Source organism: Dama dama, chromosome 18, assembly GCF_033118175.1.
Source record: "Dama dama isolate Ldn47 chromosome 18, ASM3311817v1, whole genome shotgun sequence".
NCBI classification, from domain to species: Eukaryota; Metazoa; Chordata; class Mammalia; order Artiodactyla; family Cervidae; genus Dama; species Dama dama.
The window spans coordinates 28,672,089-28,686,851 of NC_083698.1; the positions used below are offsets into that span (position 1 = coordinate 28,672,089).

The following is a 14,763-nucleotide window of genomic DNA, read 5'->3' on the forward strand; positions in this document are numbered from 1 at the left end:
ACTGCTATTTAATACTGGCTGTCTAGAATGTTTTTATTTTTGGTGCTCATTAATAATAGTGTAATAACCAGACTTGTGTTTACGTACCTGTTGCACATATTTTTCTTCATTTATTCAGGATAAATTTCCAGATGTCAAATTGCTGGCTCAAAGAGCAAAACTTTTTAAGCCTTTGAAATGTCATGCCAAGTTTACCTTCCCAATATCACTGTGTGAGAATTGTCCATTCCCTCTCCTGTCCTTAGCATTGGGTTGATTCTTTTTATTCTTAGAGCTAAAATTTTTCATAGTCTAATAGCTTTATGTTAGTCAGCTAATTAACAAAGTTTAGTGTTTTTTTCTCCTTTAAAGTAATTTTAAACTTTTACATTAGATGAGAAGTAGACAAACAGAATGGTTTATGAAGAAAGCACTTACATGATTAATTATGAAACACTTCTAGCATGAATTGAAGTGTTTGACAGACTAGCCAACAGATGCCTTCAATATAGCATTTCAGCATTCCACTAACTTGCACACGAGTGAAGCTAATATTTGAATACTGTTAAAGCTGTAGTTTGGTTCATGAGAAGTGTGTGCATCTGAATTGAAACTCCTTTAGTTTCTGCTTTTTAAAAATGGATGTAACGATTTGCTAGAATTTGTTTTTAATTAAAATGTCTCTTGCTAATATTGTGAGCAGCTTGGAAGATGAATTCAGTCCTTTAAAATAGTTTAATTTCAAAACTGAAATCAGAGTTGAGTGTAACTGATGATCTACCTGAACAAGTAATTTCTTTCCTTGGTTTTCAATTCCAAGTTGTAGTGAAATTAACTAAGGTAATTATTTTAAACTTACCCCCCTCAACATATTGTAATTGTATATTAGCTGATGTTGGGATTAAAGGCAAAAATACTGAATTTTGAATATATAGCCCTGCCATGTGCCAGACTTTGAAGGTACAACAGGTAAAATTTCTCAGATTTAAGAGTTCCTTGACAAAAGTATTTTGTTTTGTTAGATTTGGGATCTGATAAGAAAGTATTTCCACTCTTCCTTTATTATTGCACTATATGAAAATCATCAAAAAAAGAGAAGCATTTTGGACTTGAAAATATTAATTACTAGTGTACTGGTACATCACCTAGGGTACTTTTAATAAGACTCATAGTAAGGAATATAAAGCTTTTCTTATTAACCATTCACCCTTCCTGACCATAAATATTCCGAAATACTACGTGTATAGAAAGAGACTCTCATTTTTCTACTTAAGGTCAGTTTTTAGCCTCATTTTTAATCACTGCGAAATTCTTTTAAAAACAAGTGGATGCTGTGTTGATAGTGTTCCTATTTTGTCCCAACTCTTTGACTCAAAGAAGAAGACTGTAGCTACCCACTGTGTATTGGACGTAAGTTAATTTTTTTTTTTGTCTTTATAGAGAAGTGTGATCTGATAGGCACATGCTTCCTAACATAGCAGGAACCTGCCAGATGATGAGTAGAGCACATATTTACCACTGCCCCTCTCATCTGTTAAAAGAAAATCTCTCCACAGACAATTTACTAACCTAGTAAGCTTTTATTCAGTGATTCATCAATCAGGCAGCATTCAATCTGCAGATGGAAAGAAGCTATAGAAGGAGCTATAGAAAATGAAAGATTTTTATAAACCAAAGTGAGCAAGAGCAAGGGAGGAAATTATGCTGAGCATTTACTGACTGGTTAAAGCAGGGTGACTGAGAGTGAGGAGCAAAGGGAGGCCTGAGAGCCCAGCCAGGTAACGTGTGCTGAGCAGGCAGGTGCTGGTGGGTTGATCTAAGCCTTCCTTCTCTGGGAGAGTCCAGTGTGGAAACAGTTAAGTTTTGGGTCGCTGACATGGGACTTCAGCGTGAGCAACTCCATCTTGGGCCCAGCCTGGCTACTTTAACACATCAAAACTTACATTGAAAGACAAAGTATATAAAATAAAATCATACTGCACCTGGAAATACTAGACCAGATAAGTTGAGGAATGCCTAGAAGTTGACAACAGATGGAATCAAACAGATAGATAACTAAGAGGGACATATGTATACCTGTGGCTGATTCATGTTGATATATGGCAAAGGCCAACACAGTATTGTAAAGCAATTATCCGCCAAAAAAGAATTTTTTTAAAATAATTTTTTAAAAGCTATTGCCATAAAAAAAAAAAAAGCTATTGCCATGATAAGCTTATTTTATTCCAACGAAATTCCAGAGAAATTACAAACTGAAATTCAATAAAGGGAAAAAGCCTGGGGCTTGTGGTCAGGGATAAGTACTGAATGTCTAAGTTGGAACCAGTCCTGCCTCTTATACATCCTGAGAGATTATCAGTGAGAGTGTTTATCCCAAGGATAAAGCCCTGAGAAATACTTCATAAACGAAGTGAGACATTTATTGAGTACTTCTGCCATGACTGTGTCTTGACTGTAGATTTGGGGTTGGGCAACTTTTTCTGTGCAGGGTGGAATAGTAAATATTTTAGTCTTTATGGCTTTTTAATCTCTTTCACACCCATTTCTCTCTGCTGTTGTAGTGGGAATGAGGACATAGACAATTTTTAAATGAATGGACAAGACTCAGTTCCAGTGAAACATTATTTATAAAAATAGGTGGTGGACCATATTTGGCTCATTACCTGTAGTTCACCAATTGTGGTTCTAGAGAAAGAAGCAGAACAGATCCTGAAGTAACTCAGGATCCCCACAATGACAGATGGAGGTAACAGAAAAATGTTACCCATGTAGCCCTTGAGTCCAGTTTGACCCATTAACTTAAGAGTTGCTTCTTTGAACAGCTCAAACACTGACAAAGATTTGCAGTTCAGAAGAGGAAGCAAACACCACAAAGAGGTAGAGGAAAGAAGCATTCCCCTATAAGAAAGATTCTTAGAAGACAGGACAGCACTACATGTGATTTTATACTAATATATAAGTTGAAAATTAAATGGATGATTTTCTATGAACACTGTTTCTTAGATTGATTCAAAGTGAGGTAGAAAGCTTGAGTAGACCAGTAACCACAGAAATAATAGAAATGGTAATCAAGTTAAAATTTAAAAATATATGTGTGTGTGTGTGTGTGTGTATATATATATCTTTTAAATAGAGGACTGTTCCAATGGTTGTCAGACATTTTAAAAACAGATTAATACCGTTATATCAACTGTTCTGGAGTACTGAAAAACATGCAAAGATTTTTTTACTCATTTTATAAAGCTCTAATAAACTGGGGACAGAAAGTTGGCAATGATGAAGTACAAGAGAAATTTCTCTTGGCCAGTCTTACGAATTAGCACATCTCCTTTTTGGTCTGGGTTTTCCATTTAGCACTGTGGGGAGACAGTCCTTGTGGATCTCACATTTTATGCATCTTGTGAGCAGAGGGATTAACTGCCTTCATTCTAGACTATCTTGACAAACATGCATGTTTAGCAGACGTTACTGTATAGAATGGTTACAGGATTTGTTTCCAGCAGAAGTCCTTGGTCACGACATGAATGGACTAACTACTCATTTTATTAATGGTATATTTTGTGAGTAGAATGTTTTAATTCTGATGTAGTTTAGTGTATCAAGTTTTTACTTTATGATCAATTATCTTTATGTCACATACAAAAAGTTCTTGCCTTTCTTAATGTCATAAAGATATTTTCCTGTTTTCCTTCTAGGTGCTTTATAGTTCTGGTTTTTCATTTAGATCTGTGATCCATACATCTCTTCTTTTTCCTTTGAATTAACTTTGTGCCTTGGTAAAAAGTCAAATGATTATATACATATGGGAGCTTATTTCCAGATTCTTCTGTTCCATGGATCTGTTTGTCTCTCTATACCACATCTACAGTGTTAATTACTGTAGCCTGGAAATTGTCTTTGTGTACTCTCCAATTGTATTATTTTTTTGTCAAAATTATTTAGGCTCTTCTAAGTTCTTTTCATTTCTTTCTCTCTTTTTGGTGCCTCTGTGTGGCTGTGGGATTTTAGTTTCCTTTGTGTGTGCTCAGTTACTCAGTGCTGTCCGACTCTTTGTGACCCCTTGGCCTGGGATTAAACCCACACCCTTGGCAGTCAAAGTGCAGGGTCCTAACCGATGAACCATCGGGACACTGGATCACCAGGGAATTTCCCATTTTTTTTCATTTCCAAATAAATTTTACTATCATATTGTTTGTTTTAAAAAGCTTCATTAGTCTTTTAGTCTAATTAAGTTTTAACTGGGATGACATTGAATATAAAAATATTGGAAGGATGAATATCTCAGCAATGATGATTTTTAAAATCCAGGAACATGTTATGTCTCTTGATGTGGATCTTTAATATTTCTGAACAATGTTTTCTGAACAATGCTGTGCTGAGTCACTTCAGTTGTGTCTGACTCTAAACATGCTAATTAATTTTAAAATTTTATTTTCTAATATTTGTAGCTGGTATATAGAAATATATTGACATTTTAACATTTACCTTGTGTCTTGAGACTTTTCCAAATTTGTTTACTAGTTTTAGCATGATTTTCTTTTTAATATAGTTTCATAGGCTTTCTATGTGTATGAATATACCATCTATAAATAATGGAAGTTTTACTTCTGCTCTTCCATTCTTTTTTGCCCTTTATTTCCTTTTCTTGAGTTACTGAATTAAGCTAGGACTTCGAGTACAGTGTTGAATAGAAGTAATGAGGACAGACAATCCTGGCCTCTCCCCAGTCTTAGTGAAGAACAGTGTTTTAAGTATAATAGTAGTTCTATATTTTTGTAGCCAGTCTTTCTCAAATAGAGTAAAATACCTCACATTACATACTAAGACTTTTATCTTGAAGAGATACTGAAGTTTTTCAAATCTTCTAAGATGCTCTCTTGTGGTTTATCTCTTTTGTTCTGTTACTATGGTGAGCTTTTGAATGCAAAGCCCGCTCCAGTTGTTTACGATGTATTACCACTTATCGATGTGTATGTATTTTTTGCTGGATTCTATTTGCTAGTATTTTGTCCAGGAATTCTGCATTTATGTTCATAAGGGACATTTATCTGTAATTTTCTATTATAATATCTTTGCCAGTTTGGGGATCAGGATTATGTTCCTTAAAAGGAATTGAAAAGTATTGTATTCTCATGTATCATTTTGTGACAGACAGTGTATGATAGAAATCTCTGGTGATGCTCTCTGGGCCTGGCATTTGCTTTGTGAAACGTCTTTCACTTATACCTTGATTTCTTTTATATACATGCTGTTGTGTAGCTTTTTTGTTTGTTTTTCTTGTGTCGGCTTTGGGAGCTTGTGTTTTTCAAGGTATTGACCCATTTTTAATCTCAGTCCAAGTCTGGCAGATTACAGCCGTCTGACCACGTCTGGCCTGGCGTGTAGATGCTTGGCTGCTTTCACCTGGACTGGTCTTGTAAGTGGTGGTGAGGCGGTAGAGCCCATGTAGCCCTCAACGGCTGAAACCTTTTCTGTCTGGCCCTTTGCTGAAGAAGGTTCATCCACCCAGAGCTAAGTTTTCAGACTTAGCTGATGTGAGTAGGTCGTCCTTTACCAACATCATCCTTAGCATATCTGGAGGGTCTGGCTTTGCGCCCCTCTTTCATTCCTGGCTGGTAATTTGTGTTTTCTCTCCTTTGTTTGTAATCAGACTTTCTATATGTTTATCAGTCTTATTTAAGTTTTCAAAAAAACTAATCTCTGTTGATTTTCTCTATTGTTTGTTTTGTATTTCACTGATTTCTGTTTTATCTTGATGACTTCCTTTCATCTACTTACTTTGAGTGTAATTTGCTCCTCTTTTTCAAGTATCTTAAGGTGGGAGTTTATTGATTTTTACACCTTTTTCTTTTACTATGAAGCATCTGAAAGGAAACTGAAAACTTGATGAAGGTTATCTATCAGAAACTTAGAGAAAATCATGCTTAATGGTGAAACATTAGCATCATTGTCGTTAACGTCAGGAACAGGGTAATTATGCTCACTGTCTCTGACATTCACTGCTCAGTATTGTGCTGGTTTTTGTGATATGATTGAAGGAGAAGTAAGAAACGAATAGTGCGAAGGAAGGTGATGAACGGGGGTTCCACAGACTTGATAGTGTCAGGAAGTGTGGGATCTGGTTTCTCTGGCAATTTTCTTTGTTCTCAGTAAATGAAAATCCATTTTTTCTGGTATTGCTAAAGTTAAAACATTGGTGGGTTTCAGGATTAGAGATCCTTATAGCTATTGTTAAGAGACACAGAGAGTATCACTTCTGTGTTTGTCCGGCTGGAAGGAGTTTTGAGGGTTCTGGTAGTTGGCTTCCAAAGTGCTATCGTTGTTACCTTATAATGTTTACTTCAACTTGCTGAGCTGAGGACTTATAAGCTCCAGATTTTAACGTTTCTGCAGAAGGGCTCTTCCAGCTTCTTTGCCGCTATGACTTGGGTGTGCCTGAATTGAAATGTCTTCAGTTCCCTTGATGCTGCTGTAAAATTGCAGTGTTTCTGCTGCTACAAGGAAAATGTTCCTCTTGTGTTGCCTTATGTATTTGCTGTTGTTAAGCCTCTCAGTCGTGTCCAACTCTTTGCGACCCCATGGACTGCAGCACGCCAGGTTTCCCTGTCTTTTCACCATCTCCTGGAGTTTGCTCAAACTCATGTCCACTGAGTCGATGATACCACCAGGGAAGTCTCGCATAACATTGACAAGCTGTATTTTTAATCACCTGTCACTTGGCTGAACTTTTGTTAAAAAAAAAAAAAAAAAAGGAGAGATCAATAATGGAGAGATTACAAAAAGGCTCAGACAAGACAGTACTTGTGAAAGGACTTGAAATTATAAATTTTCTTAAGAGACATAAACTATTATTTCTGTTGTTATAATCAATTCTTTTTAACCAAATTCTGGTACTGGTGTAAGATTTGGGACTCTACAGACTGGGTATCTTGGCCAAGATGGGAAAACATCCAATGCTGAAGTACCACATTTCTAACCAATATGTGATGAATTTTGCTGAGAAAGATACATGTGTGTAGACTCTTACTCTTCCTTCACTGGTTTACTCAGCAAACATGCATTGAGCACCTACTTTTCACCACCTAGTTCCCCAGTGGCCCTGGGGACAAAGCTCTCAACTAGACTGGCACAGACCTTGCCCTGTGGAACCTAGAAGCAGGGTATGATGAACACTGAATGTGGCAGGCATGAACTAATAATCATCTCTGCTTTTGTTACCATGTAACTACATTTTTTAGATTTAGAATATGAAAAGTAGATTAATGCTATAAGACTGGATGTCTCAAGGACATGTTTTTATTCCTTTGAACCAACTATTCATTGTGTTTGATTTTAAGTCTCTCTGGAATGCTTTTTGCATAACCACTGCTTTTCCAAATTGAAAGTGGTGGGTGGATTGGTCTTGTGGAGGCTGGTACAAGGAGTCTTTGCGATGTGATCAATAAGAACTCAGACTCTGAAGTCAGACTGTCTGGATTTGAATTCCCCCCCTGCCCCATTTGGCAGTTGTGGTTAATATACCCATGAGTCAGCTGTCTTTTACCTGCAAAATGAGAATAATAAGAGTGTTGTGAAGATTAAATGAGATAATACAGACAATAGCCCTCCTTAGTGCCTGGTGCATCGTGCACTGATTTACTGTGAGTTGTGCGTGCTGTGGTTATTGTTTTCCTGCCTGCCTTCTCTGTGCGTGCTGTACCTATAGAACTTTCTGCCCTTTAGCTCACAGCAGTCTCAGGGCAGTCTGCACTATTTGGTGCTTTCTGGAATGTGGTGATAGTACTAAAGGGAATCTGTTTTTGATAGTAAAGGTTTGAGAGCCTTTAGTGATGCGATATATTCACTTGTAACCAATTCCTTTAGGATCTAATGGTTTGTCATTGACTGTCCTTTGCAGAGCTGTAAAGGAAAGGGGCTGGTATTGTGTTGTAATATGCTACCCTGGAATAAGGCAGATTTTTGTTGCTGCTGTTGTTAATAAGCCTTGAGTAAGACCAGAATGTTTTATGCAAATAAGCATGCTAACAATGACCACCTAAGAGAGTATCCATCAAACCTTTCTGACCATGATTAACATTAAGAAGTACTTTATATCAGATCTAATTTATACACATCTGTATACACTCCAGCGTGAAACTGAAATAACTTTCATAAAGCAATTCATGTTCTTACTGCTATAATGCAGCATCCTTATGTTCCATGTGATTCTTTTCCAATTCTTTCCATTCTAGGAAGAGAGACCAGTAGTTTGAAATATATTGATCTCAGAAATTGTTGGACCAGACAACTCTTATTTAGGCAAAAATAGGGATATGAATGTGGCTTCTATGATGACTCAGATGGTAAAAAGTCTGCCTGAAATACAGGAGACCCGAGTTCAATCCCTGGGTGGGGAAGATCCCCTGGGGAAGAAAATGGCACCCACTGTGTTCTTGCCTGGAAATCCCATGGACAGAGGAGCCCGGTAGCCTGCAGTCCATGGGGTCACAAAGAATCAGACATGCCTGAGTGACTAAACCACCGCCACCAGGGATATGAAAGTGAAAAGTGAAAGTCGCTCAGTCATGTCCAACGTTTGGGACCCCGTGGACTATGCAGTCCATGGAATTCTTCCGGCCAGAATACTGGAGTGGCAGCTGTTCCCTTCTCCAAGGGGTCTCCCCAACCCGGGAATCCAAACCAGGTCTCCCACATCGCAGGCAGATCCTTTACTAGCCGAGCCACCGGGGAAGCCAAGAATTCTGGAGTGGGCAGCCTATTCCTTCTCCAGCGGATCTTCCCAACCCAGAAATCAAACCAGAGTCTCCTACATTGCAGGCAGATTGTTTACCAGCTGAGCTACCAGGGAAGCACCAGGGGTATGAAAAAGATTTAAGTGCAGCGGTCTTCAGCCATACATTAGAAAGCTTTTCTCAGTAATCATCCTATATTCCATGCAAAAACACACAAAACAGAAAACCAACCAATCAAAAAAAGCACTTCGTATTTAATTCTTACAATACTTTGACAGAAGCTAGCTCAATGTGACCTTTTAAAATTTTATAGTCATTTCTATTCCACCAAAGTTATAGACTAGATCATGGTTATGTGGATAGGTCAATGCAACCAGGAAACTTTGCTTCTTTGTCTGGCTTTGTCATTACCTGCAGGTTGACCTGTCTTCTTGGAGTCTTAGCAGGACGTAGGAGGCAGGGGGCAGTAATAATATTTATTCTATATTAGTTAATTAATTAAATCCCTTCCTCCCATTCCACTCCTACCCCAATAGTTGTTTGAGGGCCAGCTGGGACAATGTATTTGAAATAGTTTTGTAAACTAAAGGGCTTTTTACAATTATAAAGACTGTTGGGCTATAAAATTCTATATTTGTAATTCTTACCTCCTTTAAAAAAATTCCTTCTAGATTTCTCAGTTGAATACACTGATTGCACTTCTGCTGGGAGAACTTCTACCTGGAGACAGGCAGAAGATCATGACAATTTGTACCATAGATGTCCATGCCAGAGATGTGGTGGCAAAACTTATTTCTCAGAAGGCAAGTTGTAGAGATTTCATGTATTTTTTGCTCTTTACTAAAAGTGGTGTTTTTGTCAAAAATATTTCTGAGAAAGAAATTTTTTTAAGTTGGTATTTTTGATTAGTCCAAAGAAATTGGTTGTACTTACTTTGGATACATTTCATATGGGTTAGCAAATATATCATCCTTAAAAGAGTTACCCCAAGTGATATCCCCGTGGATTTAGCCATGTAAGCCTCCTCTAATTCAGATAATCCAAAAATTAAGCCAGGATGTGGGAACCACAAGAAGTCATGTGTTCATTTCCATGTTTTGTGGCTTCTTTACACATAGGCATCTTGGCCCATTGGCCTGTGGTAACCACCTTGGTGGCTTATCCCGCCAATAGCAGTAAGATTGTGGGCACCTCAATCATCTCTGTGAGCCTTTAATTATTTTCTTTTTGAAGAAAGAGAAATGTTGGCCACCCCTTGTCTTTTCCATTCTAAGCTAAATTACTTTTTTTTTTTTTAAAGAAGTTACTTTCTATTCCTTTCAATGCATTGTTTACCTTCTTTCCTTATCTCTTTAAAAAGTTCATGTATCTCTTTGATGCCTCCAGGGTTTAATGTGGAAGGAGAATTACTCATCCTTTTTTCAAAATATACTCCTCCTTAAAATGTCAGAAATATGATCGTCTAGTGAACAAAACTGACATACCATGCCCATAAAACTACTTTTTCCAAATCTCTCTCTTTTTTTTTAGGGTGGTAATTACCTTCATGGTTTGAGGGTATGCTTATATTGTGACATATTTTCTGTTGTTTTTCTAGTTCCTTCTCAATTTATTAAAATCAAAGCGAATTTTAATTCTCTCCACAAAGTGCAAGCAAATGCTTCCTCATGTGCAAACATAAGAAGAAACACTTTTTTTGATCCAGGTTCAGGACACCTACTGAATAATGTTGTTTAAATCCTAATCTAAAATTTATCCTTGCAAAATACTCTTACCATGTTTTCTCATTTTGATGATGACCCATTGATAACTACTCTTTGAATATGACCTTGCATATTTTATCATTTTTTTTTTATCAGTGATGGTTTGTTTGCAGCAGGAGAAGTTTTAGTTTAAAATACGTTCTTTATTTTGTATTTAAAGAGATAAAGACTTTGTCTAATTCCTGCTCATTTGGTATGCATAAGTATGCAATTAGGAGACTCAGGAAGATATCAGACAATGAGCAGATATTAATTTTGGTAACTTCAAGTGATTCCTAGGAAATCCTTGGGTCACATTGGATCTTGAAAGAGATTGGAGTTATTTTTCAAACTGGAAAAGAATGGATAGAATTGAGTAAAATAAGAAATAATGGCAATGAAAAAATACTGTTGTTTGGCCTAATGAAAAATGGAGTGGAAATCTCTAATAAAAGCCAAACAATTTTAGAATGGACTTGGTTGAAAGTGTAGTTTGTTTATACCTCTGACATGCTGAAATAATGGATTATGTGCTTTTTCCATCTGATTTCACTGATATGAATATAAAGTCACAAAAGTGATCCAATCCCCTAGGGTGATTCAGTAAAGGGGAAGAAGCATTGCATCAAGAAATTGATGTTGTTTTACAGTAATAGCCTTCTTAAAAGGAAGACTTTTATTACACACATTTCTGATTAAGTATTCAACCATTTACATGCAATTGCAATTTGCAGTAGCATGCAAGAGATTTCCCTTTTGTGAGATTTTTTAGGAGTAAAATGTGACTCAGCAGAGTTAATTAATAGATTACATTTGTGGCCTTAAACCTCTAAGTGTTTGTGTGTAGTGATCGCATGATGTTTTCAGGTCGTCACTCCCCAGGCTTTTGCTTGGCTCTCTCAGCTCCGTCACCGGTGGGAGGACACCCAGAAACATTGTCTCGTAAATATCTGTGATGCCCAGTTCCAGTACTTCTATGAATATTTAGGAAACAGCCCTCGACTCGTGATCACGCCTCTAACTGACAGGTAACAATGATAAGCTGGAGTCGGATGGGAAAAGCCGAGTCAAAAGAAGTCCCCTAGCATGGGTAAAGGCATCTCAAAATAATTATTTTCAGATGGCTGAAAATAAAGGATTACAGGAAAATGTGGAACAAATAGGGAAACTCTATGAAAGCAGTATGGAAATGCATTAATTGAGTGACACAGTGTATGTTGGTGTTAGAGACAAGGAAGAGAACCAAATGAGAAAAGCATAATGACAGGTGCTATGTGGTAGAAACATCATGAAATCATGGGCCATTAATATGGCTCAAGGCAGCATCTTTGATCTCAGAGTCTATTCATTCTGGTTATTTATGGCTGACACCCTGATATCAGGATTTCTAACCGTTTCTCCCACTGCATCCTTTTGCTGAAAGTGTTAAAAGAAGAACTGCCTGTGATAAATTCATTTCTGAATTTACATATAGTGAAGGAAGAAAAGAGGGAGAACAGGAATGGTTCAGCAGATACAGGACTTCTGAAGCACCGTGCTGAGGACAGTCCCAGGATCAAGCAGGCAGGATTCCTGCTGTTACAAGGCACACTCTCTAGGGGAGTGTGGCTTGTGAGTGCCTGCGAACAGAGAGGAATGGTAAACAGATTAACAGGGCTGAGTTAGGGGGTAATACTTTTGGAGTCGTGTTGTTCACTCGCTAAGTTGTGTCTAACTCCTTGTGACCCCATGGACTGCAGCACGGCAGGCCTCCCTGTCCCTCACCATCTCCCAGAGTTCACCCAAGTTCATGTCCATTGAATCAGTGATGCCATCCAACCATCCCATCCTCTGCTGTTCTTTTCTCCTTTTGCCTCAATCCTTCCCAGCATCAGGGTCTTTTCAGATGAGTCGGCTGTTCATATGCCATGACAAAAATAATACAGGCTGATATGTTAAGAAGTGTCTTGAAGGGAGAGCCTGCTATAGATTATGAGAGGACAGGGGAGCCAAGACTCAAATGTTAACAGGGAACCAGCAAGACAAACATCCTGGGCCAGACAGTTAGAGATAAAGACAAGTACACAGTTTCTAAGATGGAAAGGAGCTTGGCTGCTTCAAGGGATAGATACAGAGCCCAGTGTGGCTCAAGTGTGTCAAAGGAGCAAGAGGTTCTTAAAAGTTCATTGCCGCTTGACTCCAAGGTAATAGAGACACACAGAATGTTGTAGAGGTAAGGATATGTCACACTGACCTGAAATTCTTTGTTAGTATTTCAACCTCTGCTGAATTATTTGATGGGAGAAAGCATATTTAGTCTTTGGCATTAATGAAAGAAAAATCAGACCTCGAGGTCATACTAATGTTCCCAATTACCCAGTTATCACCATGCCACATAAGCTACCTGGGAATGAAAGTGCAAACAGCTTCAGGTCTGTCTATCGGGCTGGGGTGGTAATGGTGGCCCTGGGAGATTGGTGGAATTCCCTTATTAGCTTTGGGATTGTTCTTAAATGTATTAATCTACTTGTGACTGTGTCATTGATAAATCATAAGGCTTCTGTAATTGTTTCTCTAATTCAGTTCTCTTTAACTTGCCTCTAAAGTCAGTGTTCACTATCTAGTTAATTTATGTACTGCTTTCAGTGTGAGAAATTAAAATTTGTAACCTGACAAAATCACTTGTATCATCAAAACTGCAAATGCCTAGAATGAGCTGTATCCGTGCCATTGTAAATAGAGAAGGATACAGGACAAAAGGGAAGAGGCGTTTTAAAGTCTGTCAATAGTGAGGACCAGTAGCATATTAACTTTCCAATTTGAAAATCACTATGAGGTTTATTTGGAAGGAAAAAGGAAGATTAATATTCCTTTTATAGAGTGAATAGGGCTGTATAAGATGTTCACATTATGTACATTTCTCTCGAATTTCATTCCCGGGATTATTTATTAATAGTTTATATTAACACAATGATACCTTGCAAATACTCCCATTATGTCCTGTTTGGTGTTGACCTTCCCTTGGTGCGGTAGGCCGGAAGAATATCGTCTCCTTCTCCCCTGTGTGGGCAGGTTTAGAGACCCAGGTCACCCAGTTTGTAACTGAGAGACTTGGGCTGGAACACAGGTGGACTGTTTCCTGGGGTGCAGGTTAAGCTGCTGTTACAGAAAGACCCGGAATACAAGGGCTTCAATAGCATGGAAGCTGGGGTCTCAGTTGGGTGACATTCCCGAGGAGGGTGGTTCAACAGTATTGGCTTCCTGGTGACCAACATGCTACACGTGGCTTGAACACTTGTTTCATTTCGTGGAAAAGGGGAAAAACATCTCAAAGGAGGCATCCTAGGGTGTGCATGCTCATTTCGGTGCATATCACACTGGTTGGAGCTTGGTCACCTGGCTGCTCCTGGCTGGAAGGCAGGGAGAAAATGTAGTCTGTAGCATGTAGGTGGTCGTAGGTCCAGTGGAACTTGGTACCACAGGAAAAGAGTGCTAGGGCATAGTCTGCACTAGAAAAAGTGCTCTAATTCCTAGGCCAGGGATCTTTCAAGTCCATATTCATTGTAAGATGCTCTGAAATGTGATGGCTGTAAAATATAGGAACTCTTGCGATTTCCAAAAGTAATTACTTCAGTTTGCATAGTACTTCGAATTTTTTAAAGCATTCATCTTTGGCTTTCTTAGCCATCCATTGCTTTCACCAGTTGGCCACCTCATTGAGTTGGCTTTCTTAATATAACCCTATAATAAACCTCATTTTATGGAGGAAAAAACTGAGGCAGGTTGATGTCATAAATGCAATTTAAGGTTAACATTTGATGAATGGCAGAGCCGACACTAGTCCTGGGTACCCCCACTAGACCCACTGTCTATACTAAAACAAAGATAATTCATGAATCTGCAGAAACCCCATGTTAGGTCCTGGCCAGGTATTAGTGTTCCTTCTTTTACAAGTGTTAAATTCTATCTTAGCATATTTTTCCTTAGGCTAAGGACTCTGAATCTTTCCTGCAAAAATAAGTATTATCATAGTCTAAACACACGTAACAACACATTTGAAATGAATTCCTGAATATGTTTTAATGTGATAAATTGTCTTTGTCATATTTGCTTTGTGCAGTGAAATAGGTACATATTATCTGCATACTATGTATTTATATATATTTGTACATCTCATCTCTTAATGTATTTATTAAAATGAAGTGTTTAATTCTTCATCATCCAAGATTCCTATTTTTCTTTTATAAACAATATTTTGAAATGTTGTCTGCCATATTAATAGTATGTTTGCCTAGAAATATCAGAAATTCAAGAGCATTACAAATTAAGTG

General features: G+C 37.9%; 1 protein-coding gene across 1 annotated transcript in view; it reads left to right on the forward strand.

Annotated features, from left to right (window-relative positions):
* The window catches only part of DNAH11 (dynein axonemal heavy chain 11), a 353,936-nt gene that overhangs the window by 109,648 nt on the left and 229,525 nt on the right, over nt 1–14,763 (forward strand). The window contains exons 31-32 of the mRNA XM_061165046.1: nt 9,383–9,514; nt 11,321–11,481. Coding sequence (XP_061021029.1) covers nt 9,383–9,514; nt 11,321–11,481 — 293 coding nt within the window. The remainder of the gene's footprint in view (nt 1–9,382; nt 9,515–11,320; nt 11,482–14,763) is intronic.